Consider the following 22,775-nt stretch of genomic DNA (forward strand, 5'->3'; position numbering starts at 1 on the left):
TGAACATCAACTTTTCCTTTTATTTCAAAATATTCTCCCAACAGAATTAAACTCAAGAGAAGCCCAGAGGGTCCAAAGCCAATAGAGGCGTCTAGAACAGAAGCACCACTCATTATTGCTATGTCACTCTGCTGCAGGACAAGGCGTTCAGGAGGGACAAAAAAATAAAACGGGGGGAAAAAAGAGGGGCTGGGGTCGGGTGGGGGCGAACAAACAAGAGGACCCACCTACAATTTCACTCCAACAAACACATACAAAAGGAGGTTAGGGAAACACATTCTAAAAAAAAAAAAAAAATTAAATAAACTAAGATTTTTTTAAAGTGCTGCAGATGTTCTCCATGGCGAGCTCTGCTTTCAATCCTCGCCTCACAGAAATCAGTGGGAGTGATTGGTGGAGAATCCTTTCTGACAACCCGGGCAGAGTTATATTTGACCACCAGTGGCGAGTAGGATGGAGAACATTTGCAGCGATCTAACAAAAACCGTAGCGGATTTCAGTCGGTCTTTCGCTTGAATACGGGCTTCTAGCAATACGGAGTGGAGGAGCAAAAATCATACCGCAGGAGGGTGAACGTATGGGATGGGGCTGCTGGTTTTCCATCTCTACTATCACAAGTCTAAAAAAAACTTCAGCATGGTACAAAAATTGTCAGTAAAAAAAGATGCGTTGCTGCCATGGAGTCAGAAGGGGACACGTCGGCGTCTTTATGCTTTTTCCTCGGTCGCCTCCTCGGCAGCCTCAGTTTCCTGGAGAGGAGGGGGGCAAACGGGGCCAAAGTTACCCGACAATCGCGCCACAGGCAGATTCCACTGCAAACCAAACACTGCAGATAATGGTGGGTCGAGAGACACTGATGTTAGTCAAAGCGGCCCGAAGAAACTTAGAGGCTGCGTCTTCTTTCGTTCTGGTGGAGATAGCTAAGCTAACTAGGCTACCGTCATCGATCAGCTGGAAATGTCGATATCGTCGAAATGAAATGACAGAAATCCTGGGAGTTATAACCATATTGTTCTTTTTTAACCAGTGGGAAATACCAAAGCTTGTTTTGGTGATCCTTTTTGGAGGCCTGCTAGTTAACCATCTGTTTGCACCTAAATGCTACCAGCTAGCGGCTAAGTGGGAGGCCACTGGCCAGGGGAACGTCAGAATATTGTCAAGGTTTTCTTGTTCACCTATATTGTTTTGGAATTTTGGCACTGTATCTATATATATATATATATATATATATATATACATACACAAAATAATTGAATTAAAATTCAAAAATGAAAGACCAGAATGCTAGATTTCACCCAGCTAAGTAGCTAAACATGTTTTTGTACCACGATTCTTTCACTCGATGTCTTTGAGTCCTGGGAGAAGGAGGTCGTATGGAAATGCGACCGTAAATCGGGATCGAGCCTTCATTTTTTTAACATCCAGCGGTTTGAAAATACTTACCAACGGAGCAGCTGCGGAAGTACACGGGAGGGGCTTTCGATCAAATGAAATGTAAGTTATACTGTCGAAAATACGGATGTCAATTTCAAAGTATTTTCTGTGGAACCACAAATTTTCCGTGCAAAATCCCAAATATTTGTCCCAATTCTACAAGCTACTTTGGGAATTAAGCTGATACTAGCTAGAGGGTCCAAAGCTTGACAATTTAGAGCCACATCCTCCTTGATTAGACTTTTTCTGACATGTACTGAACATTTTGGATTAGCAAAACAAACAAAAACATATTTGGAAAAAACGCATGGTATGTCAATGTATAAAAAATGTAGCTTTGTTGAAAGAGCAACATTTTAAATGTTGGATTTGCAAATCATAAATATATATTTGGAAAAAATATTGAATGTAAATATATAAAATTTTGCGTTGTTAAAAAAAGCCCAATTTTAGATTTGCAATCCAAAAATGAATATTTGAAAAGAAATATTAGTATGTAAATATATCAAATTCAATTTTGATGAAAAAAGCATCATTTTGAATTTGCAGGGACAATTTTGGATTTTCCAATAAAAAAATTATATATTCGATAATAATATGGCATATAATTATATAACATTTAACTATGTTGACAAATCACAATTTAACAAATTGGACAAATGAAAGCGTACATGCCTTATTAGATTCCTATTTGTTTTCACTGCTTTCCCCTGGAATAGAAATGTATTTCCCTCATTTTATTTTATCTTAGCTGTTCTTGCCCAATACATAAGTGAACGATTTGAAACTCCATTAATAACAGAACAGTCTGACTGGTAGAAGAAAGAAATAAACCTGTGACTTCTTATTTTCTGGCGCTCGAAGTGATCTAATCCCTCCACCTCACAGCTGGGAGACCCGGCTGTTTACAAGCCAATCACTCTTCACCGCCAAAACTCTGCGAGCTCAAACCTTCCGGCTGATGTGCGTGAGAAAACCGGTCCTTGGCCCACTTCATTACAAGCAGCGAGGAAAACACCGCCGTCCTCCACAACATCTCGCCGCACTGTCTCTCACCCTCACATACGCAGACCAAACACCGCAAAACACTACATAAGTCACTCGATTCCAAAACGACAGCTACATAGGGTGGTGTTAGTGTCCTCGCTGACTCACACACACACCGCCAGTGAGTTAGACACACACACACACACACACACACACACGGGCATACCCTCCACTCTGACTGTCTCGCTCTGCCCTCTCACTGACATCAAGGAGGGAGCTGAGCCTCTGATGGAAGAAACTCTGACAGATGGACGAGACACATAGATCTGTGTGTGCATGTGTGTGTGTTTGTGTGTGTGTGTGTGTGTGTGAGGCATCAGGTTATGGAGTATTGTAGGTAATGTTCATGTATGTCCATTTTGACACAAAAATAAAAAAGGTTAGTCATTTCTGGCTGTGGATAAAACAACATTTCTTCCTTTCTGAAGCAGCACCATCTGCCTTTCCCTGCTCGTACCTCACTGGTCTTGGAGTCTCCATTCTGGGCAGGGCCGTCTTCCTTCTTCCCCTTGGGGGCACCTTTCTTTGCCTTCACGCCCTTATCATCCACCACCTTCTGCGGGGAATAAAAGAGTTTTCTTTGTAAGCGACAAAATGATCTCCTCTTTTTCATGCTGGCCTAGTTTTTTTTTCCCCAGGAGAAAGGAGGTGAATCATATTCACACACATCTAAAGAATAAAATGATTTTCTTTTTTTTGGATTTGTTGCCACACACTGATGTTTAGCACAGCCTAAAGCAGGTAAACCCTCCGCCGTAGATGACTTAAGAGCTTCTTGGTTGATTAAAAAAAAAAAAAAAATTATATATATAATAAATGTTGCTTTTTTTTTTTTTTTCCAATTTCCAATATTTCTTCAAATTGCAGTACATGCTGTAATTAGCCACAATAATTCATTAGGCACAGCAGGCCTCTGTTAGCTTGTTAGCTTGGTTAGCTTGGCAAGTTGCTGTGAGTGGGACAGCTAGTCAAAGTATCTCTGTCGGTTCTGGAACAAAACACAGCTGCCATTCAGATGTTTATAAATGAGGATGTCTAAGCACAGGCAACGCTACTGTTTAGCATCACTAGCTGCCTCACAGCTAAGCTAAACCAGAGCTGTGTGTAAGCTGGGCAAGCTGCACTAAAAAAAAACAAAGCAGATTGGCAGACATCCTTCTTTGACAGTTCCACAGCTGCTCCGCTAAACATAGTTTTGCATAAAATGTGACAAAATGTTGCCGGCTCAAGGTCGATCTGAAGTTGCCACACAGCTAATGGACCGGCAGCGCCACAAGGCAACAAATGTCCCGTCTCCGATTCGACGCCGCTGAGCTCGACACCTGCAGACAGGCTCGCACTCGGACCAGCTAAAAACGTCAGCCGACCCCAGGGACGAAAATAGAAAGGGAATAAAAATGTGAAACCCTTTCTCAAGCCACTTCTTCGAAAACAGCGAGTCATTGTTTGTGCAGTAAATAGATTTTGGAGTGAAAGTAATGAGCCGATGTCAGCGTCGCTGTGCAGCGTGGAGGCGTTTGAGGACTTCCCTGTGGGTGGGTGCTTTTCCTGTCGAGTGTCCTTGATAATACACACAAATGGTTGGTGAAGGGCAACAAGTAGTCTGTGTTCCAGTCTGTGTGTGTGTGTGTGTGTGTGTGTGTTTTACCTTAACAACAGCCTTCTTGGGCTTAGCCTCAGGCTTGGGTGGTGCAGATTTCTGCAAAATCAAAACGAGTGGGTTAGGACTGGGACAAAAGAGAAGATTTCAGCTGAACAAGTTTGGGTGGTTTCTTCGAAAAGGAAAAGCCCTTTCACCGCCGACCTTTAATTTGGTTAAAAATATCTTTTCAGACACCGCTGGTTGATTTACAAGTAATGCCAAGTTTTATCTGATTCAATGCTGATTTTCCGGTCAACGTCATCATCTGAGATGTGTATCATTGTGTATCACTCGGCCTCTGGTTGCAAACAGCCCTTCCTTTCTTCACTTGACGGAGCCATTAAGACACTGACTCTTTATCCACGAATGAGGAAAATACCCGGGTTTGCCGCATCGCTATAAATATTAACTCTTGACAGCTATTGTGACGTGTCCAGGGAAGAAGTGGAAAACCGATAATGTCATCATCATCATTCCACATCACGTTTAAATTAAGGGTCTGTGTTTACGTCCCTCTGACCTAAAACCGCTGTGCAACATCTGTATCAGATGGAAGAAGGTCCTCTGCGGTGTTTTTCCCTGCCGCTGGAAGTGAACCCCCGCCCCTTCGCCGTCACAAGCCAACACGACTGTGACAAAACAAAATCGTGATTGTTTCTCAGAACATCACGGGCATTTCTGGAGAAATCTGTGCCGCTCTGCGCGCAGATAAATGAAATTCATTGAGCGAGCGATCACTGGACCGGGAGGCGGGAGGCCTCCGCGGAGGAGCGCGGGAGTTTTTTGAGTATCGGATACGGGAAAGATTCGCGGTGATTCGATATTCTGTCAACAGCTTGTCGGAGTTCGTTCACCGTTTGACAAGTTGACTTTAAAATGACCTTTTGCCCGATTATTTTTGAGCATTTAATTCTTACTTTTCAATGACCTTGTTCGGCAGCTCAATGTGGGTTTACTTTATCGCTTTTTATTGATTTTATCATATTTTCTAACTCCCTTGAAGGAAATTATTTTCCATAATTATAATAAATATGGTTATTTATATAATACAGAGAATTTAATTTACTTTTATAATTAGTTGCAAAATCTCTGGCTATTTTATTTCTGTTGCTATTTCCCACTAATTTGTGGGAAATCTTCTAATAATTTCTTGCAAGTTTTTTAATTTTTGAGTAGTTTCAAACTCATTTTTTAGATCGTTCCTTTCACATTTTACGTTAATATGGAAGAAATTGTATGTGTATACTGGGTTACTTTGAAGGGCCAATCTATGAATGGAATTTTACTGATTAGTCTTAAAATCAAGAATAAAAATTCTTCAGTGAAAAAACATTTGTGTCCCATTGAAAAGTCACGTGATATTCACGACATATCAATATACTGCCCCGGTGAATCCAGACAAAATGGTTCAGCGAGGGGGGGAAATTGGAAATTAAGAGACATGCAAACTTGGATAACATGCACACAACTGAGAGTAAAACACACACCGATAGGCACCGCATCACAAGTTCACATGCAGATCTACAAAAACGCAACATGCAGAGTACGACACAAATAAAGACACCCGGCTGACGCTGCGCGGTCACATTATCCAAAGTGTGTAGCCGATGGGCTTTTGTAATATTTCAGGGACTTTTCAGCGCAACAATGCGCTACACTCACCCCTGAGCTACATTTGAAAATGTGAGATCACGCAGCCCGACAGGTGTCGCGAGAGCACGGAAGAAGACGACGCAGACAAAAGACACACGGAACGAGCCAGACATGATCCCGGGACGCCAGTCGCCTGGATCCGCTCCATCAACCAGCTGAGGACTTTACCCTCGGCTGGGTAATACAACACTTGGCTTCCCGCTGACGCTAACTGGGCTGGATGTGGGGAAGGGTGGGGGGACGCAGGGAGAGGACAGGGACAGAGGTGAAGACAGGCAAGGGGAGACGCGAACTTACCGCTGACAGTCTCTTTGACCTTCTGGTGGGCTACAGGAGCGAGGGAAGATCAACGAAAGAGAGCGAGAGAGAGAGAGAGAGAGAGAGAGAGAGCGACAGAGACAGATATCAGTTGTACCTTTACAGTCTGATCTTCAGCTGGGCTGCTTCATGTTTCCTGATCATTAACTTATTAGGAGTCTGTTCTGTCATTCAGCACACAAAACATTTAAAATATACACCTTGACGGCACTTCAACACACAGCACACACACACACACACACACACACACACACACACACACACACACACACCATTTACCTCGTGTTTTGTGACTTTAGAGGCCTCCTTGCCTTCAGGACCCTCTGGAGACTGTGGGAAAGAAATGCAACGGGAGATGAAGAAAGTGTTCATGGAGCGAGCAGCCAATGTGCAGCAGATGCATTCAGCGAGGTTTATTTTGTGTTCTTATGAAAAACACCAACCAGAACTGCGTCTTTGGGTCACTTTGACATAAATGTGATGCGTGCATGTGAAATTCAAGTTGAAACTGTTTTGGGACAGGATAAAATGTTATTTATTGAGATTTCTGTTTTGGATTGGGAAAATCTTGGCTCAAATACAGAGCACGCACACACACACACACACACACACACACACACACACACACACACACACACACACACACACACACACACACACACACACACACACACACACACAATGGTACCACTTAAAACGCCTATAAATATTTATATACAGTATAAAGTATCAGGGGGTATCTGTGCTTTCAGGTGTCTGATTGTTTGTGTTCACTCAGTATTTGAGGGGGGATTTAGTTTTTGATTTCAAGTCCTTTTTTAGACGATTCACGTTTTTTCTTTTAAAATTTTGGACGATTGCAGGGCCATTGCCTTGATGATGTGAAGGTAACGTTCATCAACTTTTTTTTAAGGTGAACGTCAGTTTAGCTTTTTCCACCACTGATTTCCGTCAGGCTATAAAGTTAAACATCACAATATTCAGTTTAAAAAACTCAACAATAGAAATTTAAATTTACATGATAGTACCTGGTGTATGAGAACGTTATACCTGGTTTACTACAACTTGATCTTCTCCTTTTGACCGTTCCCTTCAGGAATCACCCACCTTCTCTCACACCTGGCCTAATGTCCTCTTTCACTATATCCATAGCGCTATATTGTCCTTTTTTTAAAACTCACAATGAAAATGTCATAATAGACTATTTATCATCACTTACATCATCAGCCAACAGATTTTTATTTCTCTAGGATGTGTGGAATGGAGCGATAGCGGAGTGTGGAAGAGGTTTTGCAGGTGGTTGGGTCTGCTTTGCATCTCTGCCCTTTGGACGATGGAGATGCTGGGATATGACCTATGATGACACTGTGTGTGTGTGTGTGTGTGTGTGTGTGTGTGTGTGTGTGTGTGTGTGTGTGTGTGTGTTGGCGGGGTGTCTTGCTCACATCCTACAAAATAATTGGATTAGAGACACTCATTAACGCAAAAAGCGAAGATTGTGCTAAAACCAACAGTCAGCGGGGTGGATGTGGGGGGTCCCCCATCCTTGGGCTTTGTCAGCAGACCCTCCTGCACGCTGTCATTTCGGCCACGCAGGTTAGAAACCCGCATCATTAGCATGCGGGGGCCCCCCCGCAGCCCCCCCCCCCCCCCCATTCTCTCGCCTCAGACAATAGCGGCGCTCGGACGCTGGAAAATCCAGGTTCCCCCTTTTGAGCGGCCATACAAAGCGCTGAAAGCCTGGCAGTTTAAACGGTCACGGCCTTCAACAACAACAACAAAAAAAAAAACCACGAAAACAAAAGAAAACATCGCGACAATCGGCCGTGATCCCTCTCTCTGCCTCTTTCTTTCTTTCTTTCACTCCTTTTCGCTCCATCTTTGTTCAGTCGTTTTTTTGGCACCTACCATCCGCGGACCCCCGCCCCCTTCCACTCCCCCGCCCACATGGATCACACGTTATTTACAATTACCGGTAATAGCTGTCACCTAATCCCGCCCCGAGGAGCCTTCCTCACGGCAGGACTCCTCGGAGGCTCCATCCACCCACCATAATTCCCCTCCATCCTTCTTTCTTTCCATCCATCCATCCATCCTTCCATCCGGTGGTACCGTCTGACATGTCACCCGCTCGGACGGACCGAACCACTCGCAGGCCGAGGGGGGGAGCGGGGGGAGACATTGACATGCTAATGCTAATAATTAGCGGTACACGGGAGGGAGGATAAAAACCGAAATAATAAAGAATAAAAATCCCTGGCGGAGGATGGCGGCTATGTGAAGTCGAGGATGGCGGAGCCACCTGAGAGGGAAAGAGGCGATAGAGGAGGGGGGAGGCGACGCTTCCCCGAACTTTGCCATCACCCGGTTCGCCCCGAGCCGCTAAATAGACGCGCGATGCTAACCTCCGCTTCCCCCTTTGTTTTGCTATTCCTCCTCCTCCTCCTCCTCCTTCCCCTCCTCCTCCTCCTCCTCTTCCTCAAAAAATGAGCGAGCGGAGGGGGAAAGTACAGCGAAGTGAGCCGCCGCTTTCGGCGCGCTGATACTCACCTTTCTCTTTGGCATGGTGCGCAGGGAGTCGACGGGCAGCAGCGCCGGGGAAGTAACGTCAGGCTTAAAGGGGCTGCAAGGGGAGAGAATTTGAACTAGCTCGAAATACAGGATCGATATCTAAGCACCTTCGATAATATGTTGATTATATGCACTCCCCATAACTCCGTAGCCCGCGCCGCTATTGGTCAGTCGGTGTGCAATCCTCTCCTGCGCGGCTCTCTGATTGGCCGGCCCGGTTTCTATGTAAATGAGAGCGCGGTGCTCATTGGTCCGCGGTGATGAGAGACGCTCCGCGATTGGCTGCGGAGGGAGAGCGCAGGCGAGCCAATGGAAGGGGAGGGTTCGAACTCTCGGCGGATCTGGGAAATGTAGTATTTTGGAGAAAAGTGTTGCAAATATAGCACAAAGAAGCACAGACAGGGAGAAACAATGGCACAATGACGAGCTCCCAGAAAATCTGGCAGGCTTTGTGTTTTCTTGTGGATTTTTTTCAGCACCCCCACCTCCCTTCCTTTTATGAAGAACTGGATAAATCACACACAATATTCTTTCACAGCATCACATGTGACAATACAGATGTGACAATGAGGAGCAAAGTGGAACATCGTTCCAGTAAAACCCCTCCAGGGTCTTTATGCACAGAGAACACACATGATGGGTCATATTGTACCAACGTTTATTTGTTTATCATCGACCAAAATCGTTGCAACTATCCATCGGGCCCTAGCACAGGTCTTTTATGTAAAACCCCAACGTGACATTTTGAGATTTGATGCTAATTTCTCCCTATAGTTCTAATCATTAGGATTATAATTTTTTCCCCCCACCCGAAGGGTCTCGATCCATTTCTCAGCAATCGTCAGGTCATTTCTAGGTGACATTCGGGTGACTTTCTTTTCTGTTTATTTGTTGCTTGTTGACACGCGTGGCATCAAATTGTGACTTTCTTTTCCTAATTAATTTCAATGTAGTGTCATATTTTACCACATTTGTTTTGCTAATATTCAAGTGAGTTTCTCGGACATTGAAATTCACTGTGGGACGATTAAAGGCTCTCTTTTCAATTTAACCACTGGGGTCACTTCGCTGCAGTTACCTATGAATTTAAAATCCCCGTTACTTAAAGAGGTAATATCATGAACATGCAAGTCTATTTTCTGCCACTAATTTGATGTTTGTTCATACCTGATTTTATTTTACATTATAGTTCATTTCATTAAAACATCACTGGGTAACATCTGACTTTGGGTAATTTCTTGCACTATAAAATTATTTCTTGCTATTCATTCTCGCTGTCCTATCTCCTCGCTTTTTCTGGTTATTTCTAATAGTTATGACATAGTATTGTAAATGAATAACTCCTTTATTACTGAATTCTGACTTTTTAATACTTTTTGATTTTATGAGGTATTTCCTTGCTTTGTTCATGTCCAAATAATGATTCACAGCAGTGCAGAGGGAAAACACATAATATTGGACTTAATAAACCCGTTGGATTTCAGGGTCTAAATTCTGGAATCACTATCTGTCCGTCCTTAAAGAAATAAGCGCTTTTGCCACTTTTGCATCTAAAAGCGCTGCTCCTCCCCCTCGCTCTCACAAACTTGTGTTCATCAAACTGTAGTTCAAACACTGTTAATAACCACAGAAAAAAAAAATCACTACTTTTCTGTCAACCGTGCACCCACTGAGCATCTAGAACCACTTCCACAAAACACCGGCCTTCGCCCTGCGCTGCTCGTTTGCACACTTTCTTTCTCTAAGGCAACGTGAGGTCGGGGATCGCCGAGTCAGCAGACCAAACCCACCGAGCAGACCAGAAAACACACCAGCAGAGGTGAAATAGACCTTTTTTTTTTCCCACCCGCCCCCCTCCAAAAAACACACAGATATTTCCATCGTGGGTGAGATGAGATTTACAGACAATACAGATTCTAGGAACGAAATCAGCCCGTTTAAAGACGAAAAGAAACGGCGATATTTCATGGTCTGTCAACACTGCAGTTAAGCTCGGGTTTGGTTAAGGCGGCAAAACATGGCGGTTTGTGTTCGAGTCCAACAAAGTTGACGCGTCGTGTATTTCTCGCCGGAAATCCTCGACGTTAATTGCCTTTTGCAGAACATGGTAAAGGTTTTATTGAGGGGATTGAACGGGCAGGTTTCGGTGACTCAAAGCAAGTAAATGATAAGACCGAGGATCAATTGAAGCCTTTGCTGAGACTGAGCGGTAACGGATCACCCCGATTGGTAAAAACATCCGCTTGCGAGCCAAAGCTCCTACAATCAGCGGAGAAAGAAATAGCAAAGAAATACATGACAAGAGCTTTTTATCAGAGAATAACTCAGAATAACTCAGTAACTCACACTTGTCCACTTCAAGGTGATATTTTATGGAGTTCATCAGAAGAAGTGCTCTTTTGATTTTACATTTTTACTGTACTTCAAGAAGCAAAACAAACATTTTATATAATTTTGTATATATATATATATATATGTATATATATACATATATATGTGTGTGTGTGTGTGTGTGTATTTGAGACAACACTGGTGCTGAGAGCCACTATCTCCCAGTTAGCCCAATTAACCCAATTTGTGTAGCCACAACACTGTTTAAGTGTTTGAATTTGAATATACTTATACATACACACACACATATATAATATTATTATTATACATTGCATATCATATTATATATTACTTTGATGCAATTGATAATTATGTCAATGTGGTAATCATTTAACTATAACTAAATATCATAAGCTGGAAATGTTACACAAGTGGAAAAAAAAATATGAGTTATTGAAGTGTGGCTTTAAATGTAATCAAATGTGTGACTACTTGGAATTTAAATTCAAGATTCAAAGCGTGAATTGTCAGGTGTGAAGTCTGGAAATGTGTTGCCCTGTACAGTGAACTTCTTACTTTGCCGTCTGCATTGCATCCATGTAAGGATTGCTAAGTAAACAATAATAAACGTACTGTTATAACAAGTGCAGGGAAACAGCATTGGCAGGATGTGCAGGTACTTAAATTGATTACTACTCAAATGCCAAGATTGATATGATAAACTATCCGAATTATTAATCCTTCATTCATTCATTGTGCTCGAGAACGTAGAGAGGCGGGTTCACCCCGGATCGGTGGCCAGTCAACGCCAGCGCATTGTAATGTCATTTTCTTAAATAATCACCAGTCATAATTTCAAATTTGTCAGAAAACATAAAAAACCTGAGCCATGAGTTGAATAAGGAGTTGATTTGGGAAAATACAAAGAAGACGGTGACCATATGGACATACAACTCTCATACAAACATCGTACAGAGACGTAGGATTATTCAATTTCTCATCAACACTAATGACGATTATTAAGCCACACCTCAAAAAAAATAAATAAACATATAATGTGAACATGAGATAAGTTACTGTTGTTGCAATTAAAAAAACATGAAGATTTGGAGCTCTTTTGGGGGCATTTTAATGAGGTGGAGTTTGACTGCTTCTCCATGTACCCTGTATTCCTGCGTGCATGTCATAAACACGAGGGCCGGCCGTGACAGGAAATAAATAACACTGTAAATCACTCACGTAGCACTAAGTCGGTGCAGGAGTGGAAAATCACGTCACACAGAAATATAGATAAATGATCATATTGTAGGTTTTCCCCCTGCATCAGCAGATTTACCTTCCCCTGATTTCTTTATTTTACAGATTCACTGTTAATTCCCGAGGCAAACTTTCCAGCTGATTTCACAGTTTGCATTTTTAGAAGTTTAGGTTGCGTTGCTGGTAACCGGAAGGTATTTACCTATCTATTCCTGTTCATTTGAAGTAATTGCTATGTCACTAATGTACAATTTGTTTTTAGTAAATCAAGTCGGAATAAAATAATTCAATAAATTCTCGCCCGAAATAGATCCATTTGTGTGTTTTGTGTGCATTTATATTCCATTTCATAACATGCGTCTGCCTTGGCATTGAAGTCAAGACATACTTATGATCCAAAAAGTGAATAGAAGCTAATTTTGGGATTAAATTACAACTGAGGGAAAAAAAAGGAAAAATTCACATTTTCTTTTTTTTTTTTTTTTTTGCAAGTGAGATAACATGTACGTATTTCACGCCATGCAAATGTAATGCATAGATAGATGGATAGATAGATTGAGAAAGATAGCAAGAAATAAGGGAAGGAGCACAAAGCACCGCTGCAGGTTGTCCTGCTTCCTGCAGCCTCACCATCAGGCTCACATTGCTGGGATGCCATGTTTTTTTTTTTTTTTTGTTTTTTTTTGCTTTTCACAATGTGCCTTCTGGGGCAGAACTTGACTGACACCCTGTGGAGATTTTGAAAAATCACACGCCGTCGAGTCCGTGCGTCTGCTCCCCTGCGTGCACCTCACTTCCATTAAAATACAAATAATGCCCGAGGGGGAAAACGTCAAGCTAGATATTTTGCAGCGCGTTAACAAACCGCTTCCGCTTCACCTTTCAAAATAAAAGCACGATCACGCCTCCGACGATGCAATTCAAAGATTAAAACCGGTGCAATCTTGACTCTTCTTTAAATAACATCGATTAAATTAGATTTCTATTTATAATTCGGGTTACCCTCCCTCCCCGCGCGCACACACACACACACACACACACACACACACACACACACACACACACACACACACACTTCCTCCGACCTCCCACATTACGTCATTAGACCGGCGCACTTGTCGGTGTCGGCGGCTGCAGCCCCCCGGCGGAGGAAGGATGCGCTCGGAGGAGACGGCGGCCGGCCCTTTGTCACCGTGCGATCTGCGTCGCATCTCGGGATAAATAATAATAAAAAAAAAAGACATTTGAAATAATCATAAAAAAACAAACAAACAAGCGGCCGGGGAGAGGCGGGACTTCCTTCTTTGGCCGCGCTGTTTATCGGGGAGCTGCAAGGCCGACCTGCGGGATCTGATAAGGCGGTGAGGAGGCGCCGCTCGTTTATTTGCATTGCATTCGTGGGAGAATCGTGCGTGGAAAGGCTTTCTTTCTACGGGTGGATAGGTGTTTTTTTTTTCCGTGCTGCGTGCTTGTGCAGCGGCGGCGGCTGCAGACGCTTCCCGGCGTGTTTTCGGTTCCGCCTGTCAGCCGCCGCGGTCGGACGCCCTGCGTGGATTCACGTCTCGGTTCCCACAGTGGACCGGGCTGCAGACGTGCCGTGGGTTTATGCCGGGCTGACCAGACACTCAGGTCTGAATGACAAAGAATTGAAAATATAGATTATATGTGACCTGAATTTTTCCATTTCCTTCCGCCTTCCAAACTTCAGGTTGGTTGTTTGTTCTCTTTTATTCTTCCGTTTTTTTTTCTTTTGTTTTGTTGGTGTTCAGGTTAATGTTAAGGCTGCATTGAATTTAATGGGCTTTTATTTTATGCATGTACCCCTAATCCCCAACCCTCCTTTTTAAATATATTTCTGTGGATTCTCTGATTTTTATTGATTTAAATTTTAGAAAATAATTCTAGGGGAATTCTTTTCAGTCTCTTGTACATTTTTACTAAATATATATTTTTCAATTTTATTTTTCAACTTTGCTGATAATTGACATGGTGGTGCAGCGGTTGGTGCTTCGCAGCAAGAAGGTCCCTGGTTGGATTCGGATAGGTTACTTTTTTTTTTTCGCCAAACTAAGAAAATGCAAAATAGCACCTCAATAGGAAGCATGTGCGGTCAGAATATCGGAGCTTCAGACTTGTTGTCCTGAAAACTGCTGTCGGTGCGTTTGCAACAACCTTATAGAGCTCCGTAAGATAGTCGAGCAAATCTCAATATCAGGAGAAATGACCTCTTACCGGCTGCCGGTCGTCACGGACGGGTCTTGAGCAAAACTCGCGTTGAGCCGAGACTGTTGGACCAGAAGGAGAAGGTAAATCCGTCATTAGCATCCTTCAAAGATCATGTTAAGAACGGTCCTCATATTTTCTGGTCACGGGTGTGGTTGACGTGGTTACGACGACGACGTCAGCCTGTTGCAAATATCACACGGAGGCGCGATCGGCTAACATCTTGGACGATTCGCGAGTCAGAATTCTCAAAACCTCGTTTGGACTCCGGGTTCGAACACCCCTCCGAAGCCCAGTTCGGCTGTGAATGAGCGCGTCGCTAATAATTCTCAGATCGCACGAATCGGGTAAAACGGCTCCTCGCTTGAACGCTGTGGACTATTTTTGTTTTAAACCTTACCGTGTGTTTGCTCTCAGGGGAAATGGAGCTCGGCACGATGAGGCGCCGTCCTCTGGTCCTCCAGCTGCTGCTGCTGCTTCTGCCGCCGCTGCTCCCTCCGGCGGCTTCCAACCGCCTGACCCGGCGCGAGGACCGACCCAAGCTGCTGCTGTTGTCCTTCGACGGCTTCCGCTGGGACTACGTCGACCGGGTCCCGACGCCCAACTTCCACAGCATCATGTCGGAAGGGGTGACGGTGGAGCAGGTGCAGAGCGTCTACATCACCAAAACCTTCCCCAACCACTACAGCTTGGTGACGGGCTTGTACGCCGAGTCCCACGGCGTCGTGGCCAACGAGATGTACGACCCGGTTCTCAACCGGTCCTTCTCCATGGAGACGGACAGTGTTTACGAGTCGCGGTGGTGGGAGGAGGCGGTGCCTCTCTGGGTGACCCTGCAGAAAGCCGGCGGTCGAAGCGGGGCGGCGATGTGGCCCGGATCCGACGTGAGGATCCACGGCGCGCTCCCCGATCGATACCTCCCCTACAACGCCTCCGTTTCCTTCGAGACCCGGGTGGAAAGGATTATCGAGTGGTTTTCGGCGCCCGATGGGGAGGCGGTGGATTTCGGGGTTCTGTACTGGGAGGAGCCGGACGAGAGCGGCCACAGCGTGGGGCCTCAGAGTACCCTCATGGACGCCGTCATCGCCGGGATCGACGAGAAACTGGGCTTCCTCCGGAACGAGCTGAAGAAAGCCGGGCTCTACGAGAAGGTGAACCTGGTCGTGACCAGCGACCACGGCATGACGCAGCTCTTCGGCGACAAGATCATCGAGCTGGACGAGTACGTGAGCAGAGACCTCTACGCCTGGGTGGACAAGAGTCCGGTGGTGGGGATCCTGCCCAGCGAAGGTATCAATCAAGAAAATGACTTACGAATCAGTTGATCGCTGAAAGAAAAGGTCTCATAGGATAAGATAAACTTTATTGATCCCCATAAGGGAAATACTTTTGCCACAGCAGCGTAGCAGTTATAGTATTAGAAGACAATTGGAAGATAGCGAGAGACGTTCGCAAATAAATAGACAGAAGGAAGAACAACAACATCGAGGATAAGAATGGACAACAGAAAGGGGGGAAAAAAAACAGCGAGAGTGAAAATAGACAACAGCAAAAATAGGAATATAGAGTGACGAGCAAAAACAAAAATAAACAAAAATAAGCAGCGTGCCAATGGGTTGAGACGTACAAGGATAAAAATAGACAATGTAGTCAGGAAATGACGTGTCATGAAAAATAACTCGAAAGATTTTCTTTGCGGACCCAAACGTAATGTACCAAATGTTGTAGCCTATCAGAGCCATCGCCGGGGGAGAGGCGGGGCTTAACGCCTGTCAATCACAAAGCCTCATATAGACATATAATTGTTGAGCGTCTGGTTCGAGCGTCTGCGGGAATCCGACCAGGAAAGCCTCACAAAACTGCGTTGGGACGATGGGTAACACTGGAATTTGATCCGGCGTCACGGCGACGGAGACAAACATGGCTTGTCCGTGTCCAGCGGCCTCTGACATGTGATTTTTTCACCGAACCCAAGCCCTTATCTCGTTTGTCGATTCAAATAAAACCCCGTGTGCTGGAAAACAATGCGTGGTTTGTCTGGGAGGTCGTGGATTTGACCCGCGGTGCCTTCCGGGCTCGCTGGATAAACAGTGTCTGCGCATTCATTTAAAGATTCACTTGTCGATTTAAGGAACATATGGCCAAAATAGTGCAGGGGTAATACAGAAACCAGAAGTTTAGTATAAAAAAATAACTAGAATAAAAAAAGATGCTTATTCTAGAGTGTCATGCATTATCAAAATAGAATTTAACGCAATGTCCTTATGACATTATGGATTATAAATGACACACTTGAACCGAAACAATACCTGCACAAGGACATGAATTCAAACTGAATTTGCAGTCGTTAATAATTGCTTCTAATATGCATTATTTTAAATAGAATATCTCATTAACGGCTCTCCCACTGAAGGCTGTTTTATCCTTTACCATGCAGTCAAGTGCATTTGCAGGTTGCTAATTAATAACAAAATATGGAAATCTGTCCTCTTTCCCCACGACAGAGACTAATTGGAAATAAAATGTCAAGATACCGCGCTCCCGCAAGATCACTTCTCCTCCCTTTTTGCAGGAAAGCTGGACGAGGTTTACGAAAAGCTGGCCGACGCCAACCCGTACATGGCGGTGTACAAGAGGGCCGACGTCCCCGAGCGCCTCCACTACCGACACAACGCCAGGATCGCGCCCATCCTGGTGGAGGCCAAGGAGGGCTGGACCATCGTGCAGAACCGGACGACGCTGCTCATGCGTAGGTTTGCACAAAATTCAGGTCTGCTCGTATCGAGCCGGCGTTTTTTTTGGGCGGAGGTTGTTTTAAGCGCAGCTTTCTCCCCGTCGCTATTAATAACTTCACAAGAGAGGTTTGTTTTCTCCGTATTCCAACGGCAATTATCAAACAAGGCATATTAGAAACAGCGGTAGTCAGATGTTGCGTCGCTGCAGCCGTTGTTCTTCTGATGACGATTATTCAATAATATTCGACGCGTGCTAATTCACCAGATTACTGCTGGTCGATCATTTGAAAACCGAACGTATAGCATTAAAATAAAGATGACTTGTATGTATCTTTGTCGAGCGAGTGAACGGGCACATTTCGTCAGCGTCTCTGCTCTGATCGAGGGTTTTTAAGCTGCAAAAAAGTCGCCTTTCCAGGGATATATCAAGTTTGACGATGTTACCGAGCTCACCTTGGTGACTCTGGCGGTTGCGCTCTGCTTCCAGCCTTCTGCAGGCGTGAACCGCTGAAGATGTAATTTAGGGAGAAAATAATATCAGTGGAGGTTCTCGGCCATCCAGGTCACGGTCGGTTCTTGTCAAAATCTTATCGTAGCGACTGGACTTGATTTTCTCCTCTTGGAGATTTGAGGATTGTGATGACGTTCACATCGGAGAGACAAAACCACCACTTCAGGACACGACGCCGCGGTCCGACTTGCAGACGGCAACGTCTGGCCGGAGAAGAGATTTAAAATGAATGACGGCGGTATAAAACCTTATATTTTTGGCCTTTATGCTATGTGTAAACAAAATACGATGATGGTGACATGAAGTACTTATTGTACTTTCCCCTGCTTGGGAAATTGTTTAGCAGCAGCAGCAGCAGCAGGACATACAAGGACAAGACAAGCTAAAAATACAAGTAAAAATTTAATTCTGAAGTGCAAAAGTATGCAATATATTATAAGAAAGTGTTGCATTTTTTTTTTTTAAAAACAATGAACAGTGGCAGAGAAAATGAAATCACATTTCTGCATGCAGCAAAACATTTTGTACTCTGGAAAAAAAAGAGGTTTGGTTGAAGGTTACTTTTAAGCAAAATACTAAATGTCTATTTGAGTCCTACTTGTGTTAATGAAAAAAAAAAGAACTTAAATGTTCCACCGCCGGCAAACTAAAAATGCCGTCTTTTTTCTGCTTCATTTACTGCAGCCGCTTATTCAGAGCGACAAAAATATGTAAACTGGGGTTCCTCCGGAGACATATATTTTTTAATATCTTATTTAGATGTTACCAGATTTTCCATAATCTTCAAATTTAACAGTTTAAAAATGAACACACTAAGATAAAATAGAGCTACAACCCCTTGGACCTAGTTGCTACCCATTGCATAACAAGCCATCGCTATGGCGACCGGCCCTCGACCCCGGCGGTCAAACTGGGAAACTTCCCTTTCGAACTGAACGGGCGAAACGTCTTCAAGGGAAGAAAATGAAGTCCAGTCGCTGCGATAGGAAGACGAGAAGAGAAACAAAGACACACTGAGCCGGCAAGTGGGGTTTGTATTGTTTCAATGAACCCCGAAACGGCTGCAACCTTGGAAGGATCCCAGTTTCGCCTCTTGTGAGGACGACGGTGTCACATTCGTTCGAGTCGTTCCGACGCCCGGCGACGAACATCTGTTTCACGAGAGCGAGGTGAACATTAGCAACCTTCTCTCCGATCACGTGTAATACAGCGACGGTGAATTCTCCAGAAAGTGAACAATGAGACAGAATTACATTAAAATCACACCTGCGTGGCTTTTATAACATTAAAAATGTCTTAAGTTTGAAGATCGGACTCTTAAATTAAATGACTCGGATTGAAATGTAACTATTATTTCAAGCCGCGACCGGTCAAATATTAACCGAAATATTTGAGGCCGATTCTTTGGCGGTGAGTCAGACGGCGGCGGCGTTAAAAGCAGCAGCGGTAGCTTCGCCAGGAAACATAAACGGTAGGAAGCGATGACGACACGGACCGGACGACGGTCATTAACGCTCTTCCACGACTTGTCCTCGCAGTTGGAAACCACGGTTACGACAACACCTTGCGTAGCATGCAGCCCGTCTTCGTGGCCCGCGGACCCGCCTTCCGCCAGAATTACCTGAAGACCTTCATGCGCAGCGTCGACCTTTACCCTCTCATGTGCCACATCCTGTCCGTCCGGCCGCTGCCCAACAACGGCTCCCTCCCGGATGTTCAGGACCTTCTGTCCGCGGCGCCGACGACTCCGGCGCCCAGCGCCCCCCCCGGGGTCCGCCCGGGACGCTCCTACTCCCCCGTGGTGGGGTCTCTCCTGGGCTTGGGGTTGGTGCTGGGCTTCCTGGCGGTCTTCATCAAACAAGTGACGCTCAAACAACTGCCGTCGCTGAAACACAGAAGCAGGGAGATGTCGCAGCCTTTGCTGCAAGAGGACTTGCACCTGTAAGCGGAGGGAGGAGAAGGAACGGAGAAGGTCGGGAGGCAGCGCTCCCGCCAGGAGGACCGTTCTGTCCGGAAGCGGCCCAGGACCGCTCGGCTTACGAGCCGGGTGTCCTGGGGGTCGGCTTCTGGTTCAGACCAGATCCGGAAAATAAAACCTTTACATGGGCTTTAGTGGCTTTGCTTTGACCGATTGTGATTTTTTTTTTTTTGTGTCCGTTCATCGTAACGTCGTCTCGTTTTCATCGCTAACTTAGAAATCGCTTCGACTCACAACCGAGAGCGGAGCGTTTGGAGTTTGGCCTGAGGTTGTCGTTCAAACCAGAATGTTAGAACGGTGAAAACAAGAACAGCGTAAAGCCGGTGCTCGATACTGCTTTCCATACCACAGAAAAAGAAAAAATTCAAATACTACCGATCGTAATCACCATGGCAACCCTGAAAGGGTGGATGATTAGTTACCGCGTGAATAAATGATACTAATGAACACCGACTCGGAGGAGGTCGGAGAGGATCGGGAAGGAGTCCATCAGAGGGACGGGGACATGCTAGATGATCTGGAGATCGAGTCAGACTGTGATGGTTTGGACATGGACAGGAGGGACGGTGACCATGTGGGTAGAAGGACGCTGAGGTTGGAGATTTGTGGATGGAGCGTTAGCGGGTTGGGTTAGCGTGAGACGGAGGCAGATGAAGGGAAGAGAGGATCTCACGGCGAACGCTAATGGTCTTCCGAGCTACAGGTAGTTAGCCCGCGGCTACGCTAGCTGTTTGGTCAGAAGCCTTCACGAGCGTTCTGTTGCTAATGCGGTCCCTGTAGCATGTAGCGAGCGCATCGCTAGCCGCCGGCAGCAAGAATTCTTGACGTTGTTAGTGTGACGCTTCACGAGGTCCTTCAGAAGAGGCTGCTTCTGTCTATCGCTGCAATAGCTAGCTTAGCTGAGCGGGCTAGCACCGCGTGCCGTCGAGGTTAAATCCTACACTTTGCGCTTGAGAACGTGGACTTTGGTAAGAGATGTCGGGGACATTGAAGGCCTGTTGCTCCATCATCAATATTACCAAACCATCTCAAGTGACTTTTAGAATCCAGAAACACAACTGTTTATTTTCCTCGAATCTTTAAAATGAGCCGACCGCCTTCCATCCTTCAAATGTGAATGTTTCCGACCAGCGTTTTTTCCCCGGTCGCTGCCGATTAACATCCTTCCACTGGCCAATTCTATCCAATGGTATTGCTGCTTTTATTTATTCCAGCACTGATGTTGCTTCTCTTGTAAAAAATATACCCAAAGCAAAACTTAGTTTTGTATTTGACGGGGGGAGGGGGGGGTTGTTTCTTGAAAAGAGACCTGAATGTATGACAGTGAGATGGTTGGAAATCAGTGGTATGGACAAAAGTATTGATCCGCCCGCTTTGGACAACCTGAGCGTGAACTCCAGCCGGTCGACCGAAGACAAACTCGTCTGTACATAATCACCCAGCCATGTCTGAAGAGAACAAAAAAAAAAAAAAGGAGCGTCGGGACTCCGAGGCGGCGCCAGAGGCAATAATCGTTGAAATGAGGGTGCAACTTTTATGACAATCTTTGAACGTCGGCATTAACGGTGTTAAACTCATTCACACGGGATAAACAGAAGTAAAGGGAAACACAGGACGGGGGAAAAGTTGGTCTCGTCGAGCGACAAGATTCGGGCGCGGGACGGCGTTTCGGATGAAAAGCCCTTTGTCCGAAGCCTTTCCGACAGCGACGGCTTTCGGATCGACGGCAGATTTGTGTCGGTGAAGGAAGAACAGCAGTGTTCGACCAGAGCCGCTGCATCGGGAAGAGGTTCTGGGATGAACCTAGAATGGGCGAGCGTCGGGCTTTCCGTGATGGTACAGAAGACAATTAGGGGCTCAAAGAAAAGATAATAATAAAAATAATATAAAAAAAAAAAAAAATTTGGAAAGAAAACAGGATGAGCCTGAATTGTTGTCCGACAGTGAGATGTTTGAAGAAGAAAAAAAAAACCAACCTAACTTTTGAATGTTTCCAGGGAGGCAGATATGAAAGTCACTCACCGCACCAGATCCCCTCTCACACACACACACACACACACACACACACACAGACAGACACACACACCACGCTCCCGCCATTTAACCATTTGCCTTTGAGCTCAGCAGAGCGGCGTTTTTCGGGCGCCGCCGTTGTTTTGGTGAGTCCCTCCTTATTTGTGCAGTGTGTGTGTCGGGGGGAAGCTCTCTCTGTGCGCCGCCCTCTCCGTGCATCATTTGTCAGTGAAACGTGAAGTGCAATTGCTATCCGGTCAGTATTTAAGGGGTTTTTCGTTGTTCGCTCGGCGGGAGAAGAGCATTTCGGGCACGACTTGGGACGACCGTTGGCCCCTGATTTGCACTACCGGGGAGAAACAGAACCAAGGGGCAGCGGTCTGGTATAATTTGCACTCCTCTCGATAAAAACAGCTCGATCAGCGCGATCGAAGAAAACTATAATCCTGATCTGTTCATTGAATAAGCTATTCTGACGCTTTTTGTTTTTAATTCTGAATATTTTAAGCTATAGAATTTGGTTGAATCTCCTACACTTTGAAACGCATCAATGGAAATCTTCATTCCACAAAAAAAAAAACAAACAAACAAACAAAAAAAACCAGACAGACATCACTGTGATATATAGTTTTTACAAAGTTGAAATTCAAAAGCGTTTGTACGGAAATTGTTCATTTTCCAGATCGTGGTTCTTGTTTTGTGAGAGAAAAAGCCGTCGTCCGATCGTTTCCTCCCCCGGATCGGGAATTTTTAAATAAAAAGGTGTGTGATAGATCAGCTGTATCCATGTAGATCGTTACTTTTGTTTGTTTTTTTCCCGATATAATTTAAAATGATCTTTGCCATGCTAATGGAATTAAAGAGTCTTCAGAAATTAAAGGGTATGATGTGAAACTGTGTGTTTTCTGTGTGTGTGTGTGGCTTTTCTCTGTATGTTAAACAATCCCAAAAAACATTTGCGAGCAGCAGTAAAGCAGGTGAAACCCTTCTCACGTTCTGATCTCCATTCAATGGAAATAATGAAGTGCAGACAATAGAAATGAAACAACTAAATCATAGCTG

General features: G+C 44.8%; 2 protein-coding genes across 6 annotated transcripts; one reads left to right on the plus strand and one right to left on the minus strand.

Annotated features, from left to right (window-relative positions):
- hmgn3 (high mobility group nucleosomal binding domain 3) lies at nucleotides 1–15,271 on the minus strand. 3 transcript variants are annotated; one of them, XM_086166817.1, is made up of 9 exons: nucleotides 14,877–15,271; nucleotides 14,486–14,538; nucleotides 8,645–9,006; nucleotides 6,374–6,424; nucleotides 6,074–6,103; nucleotides 4,130–4,180; nucleotides 2,939–3,037; nucleotides 2,648–2,747; nucleotides 1–749 (listed from the first exon to the last, which is right to left on the minus strand). In XM_086166817.1, exons 3-9 carry the CDS (start codon nucleotides 8,657–8,659, stop codon nucleotides 742–744), a joined length of 354 nt encoding a protein of 117 aa, XP_086022943.1. In that variant the 5' UTR covers nucleotides 8,660–9,006; nucleotides 14,486–14,538; nucleotides 14,877–15,271; the 3' UTR covers nucleotides 1–741. The 3 variants fall into 3 exon arrangements, with proteins under 3 accessions (XP_086022943.1, XP_086022944.1, XP_086022945.1); XM_086166818.1 differs by lacking the exon at nucleotides 6,074–6,103; XM_086166819.1 differs by lacking the exon at nucleotides 2,648–2,747.
- On the plus strand, nucleotides 13,374–22,607 carry enpp5 (ectonucleotide pyrophosphatase/phosphodiesterase 5). Of its 3 annotated transcripts, none has more exons than XM_086166816.1 (4): nucleotides 13,374–13,614; nucleotides 14,894–15,766; nucleotides 17,049–17,225; nucleotides 19,261–22,607. In XM_086166816.1, the coding sequence occupies exons 2-4, from the start codon at nucleotides 14,899–14,901 to the stop codon at nucleotides 19,665–19,667; spliced, it is 1,452 nt and encodes a 483-aa protein (XP_086022942.1). In that variant the 5' UTR covers nucleotides 13,374–13,614; nucleotides 14,894–14,898; the 3' UTR covers nucleotides 19,668–22,607. The 3 variants fall into 3 exon arrangements, with proteins under 3 accessions (XP_086022942.1, XP_086022940.1, XP_086022941.1); XM_086166814.1 differs by lacking the exon at nucleotides 13,374–13,614 and adding an exon at nucleotides 13,628–13,961; XM_086166815.1 differs by lacking the exon at nucleotides 13,374–13,614 and adding an exon at nucleotides 13,628–13,882.
- The last annotated feature ends 168 nt before the right edge of the window (nucleotides 22,608–22,775 follow it).

The sequence above is a fragment of the Fistularia commersonii genome, chromosome 20 (assembly GCF_037954325.1).
Source record: "Fistularia commersonii isolate RoL2024-O1a breed Wild chromosome 20, RoL_Fcom_v1.0, whole genome shotgun sequence".
NCBI classification, from domain to species: domain Eukaryota; kingdom Metazoa; phylum Chordata; class Actinopteri; order Syngnathiformes; family Fistulariidae; genus Fistularia; species Fistularia commersonii.

Coding starts and splice junctions, on each gene's coding strand:
- hmgn3 (XM_086166817.1), bottom strand. Junction 6,104..6,373: donor CTAAAGTCACAAAACACGAG/GTAAATGGTGTG, acceptor TCGCTCCTGTAG/CCCACCAGAAGGTCAAAGAG. Junction 3,038..4,129: donor CCAAGAAGGCTGTTGTTAAG/GTAAAACACACA, acceptor TATTCCCCGCAG/AAGGTGGTGGATGATAAGGG.
- enpp5 (XM_086166816.1), top strand. CDS start 14,899: ATGGAGCTCGGCACGATGAGGCGCCGTCCTCTGGTCCTCCAGCTGCTG. Junction 15,767..17,048: donor GGGGATCCTGCCCAGCGAAG/GTATCAATCAAG, acceptor CCCTTTTTGCAG/GAAAGCTGGACGAGGTTTAC. Junction 17,226..19,260: donor CCGGACGACGCTGCTCATGC/GTAGGTTTGCAC, acceptor TTGTCCTCGCAG/TTGGAAACCACGGTTACGAC.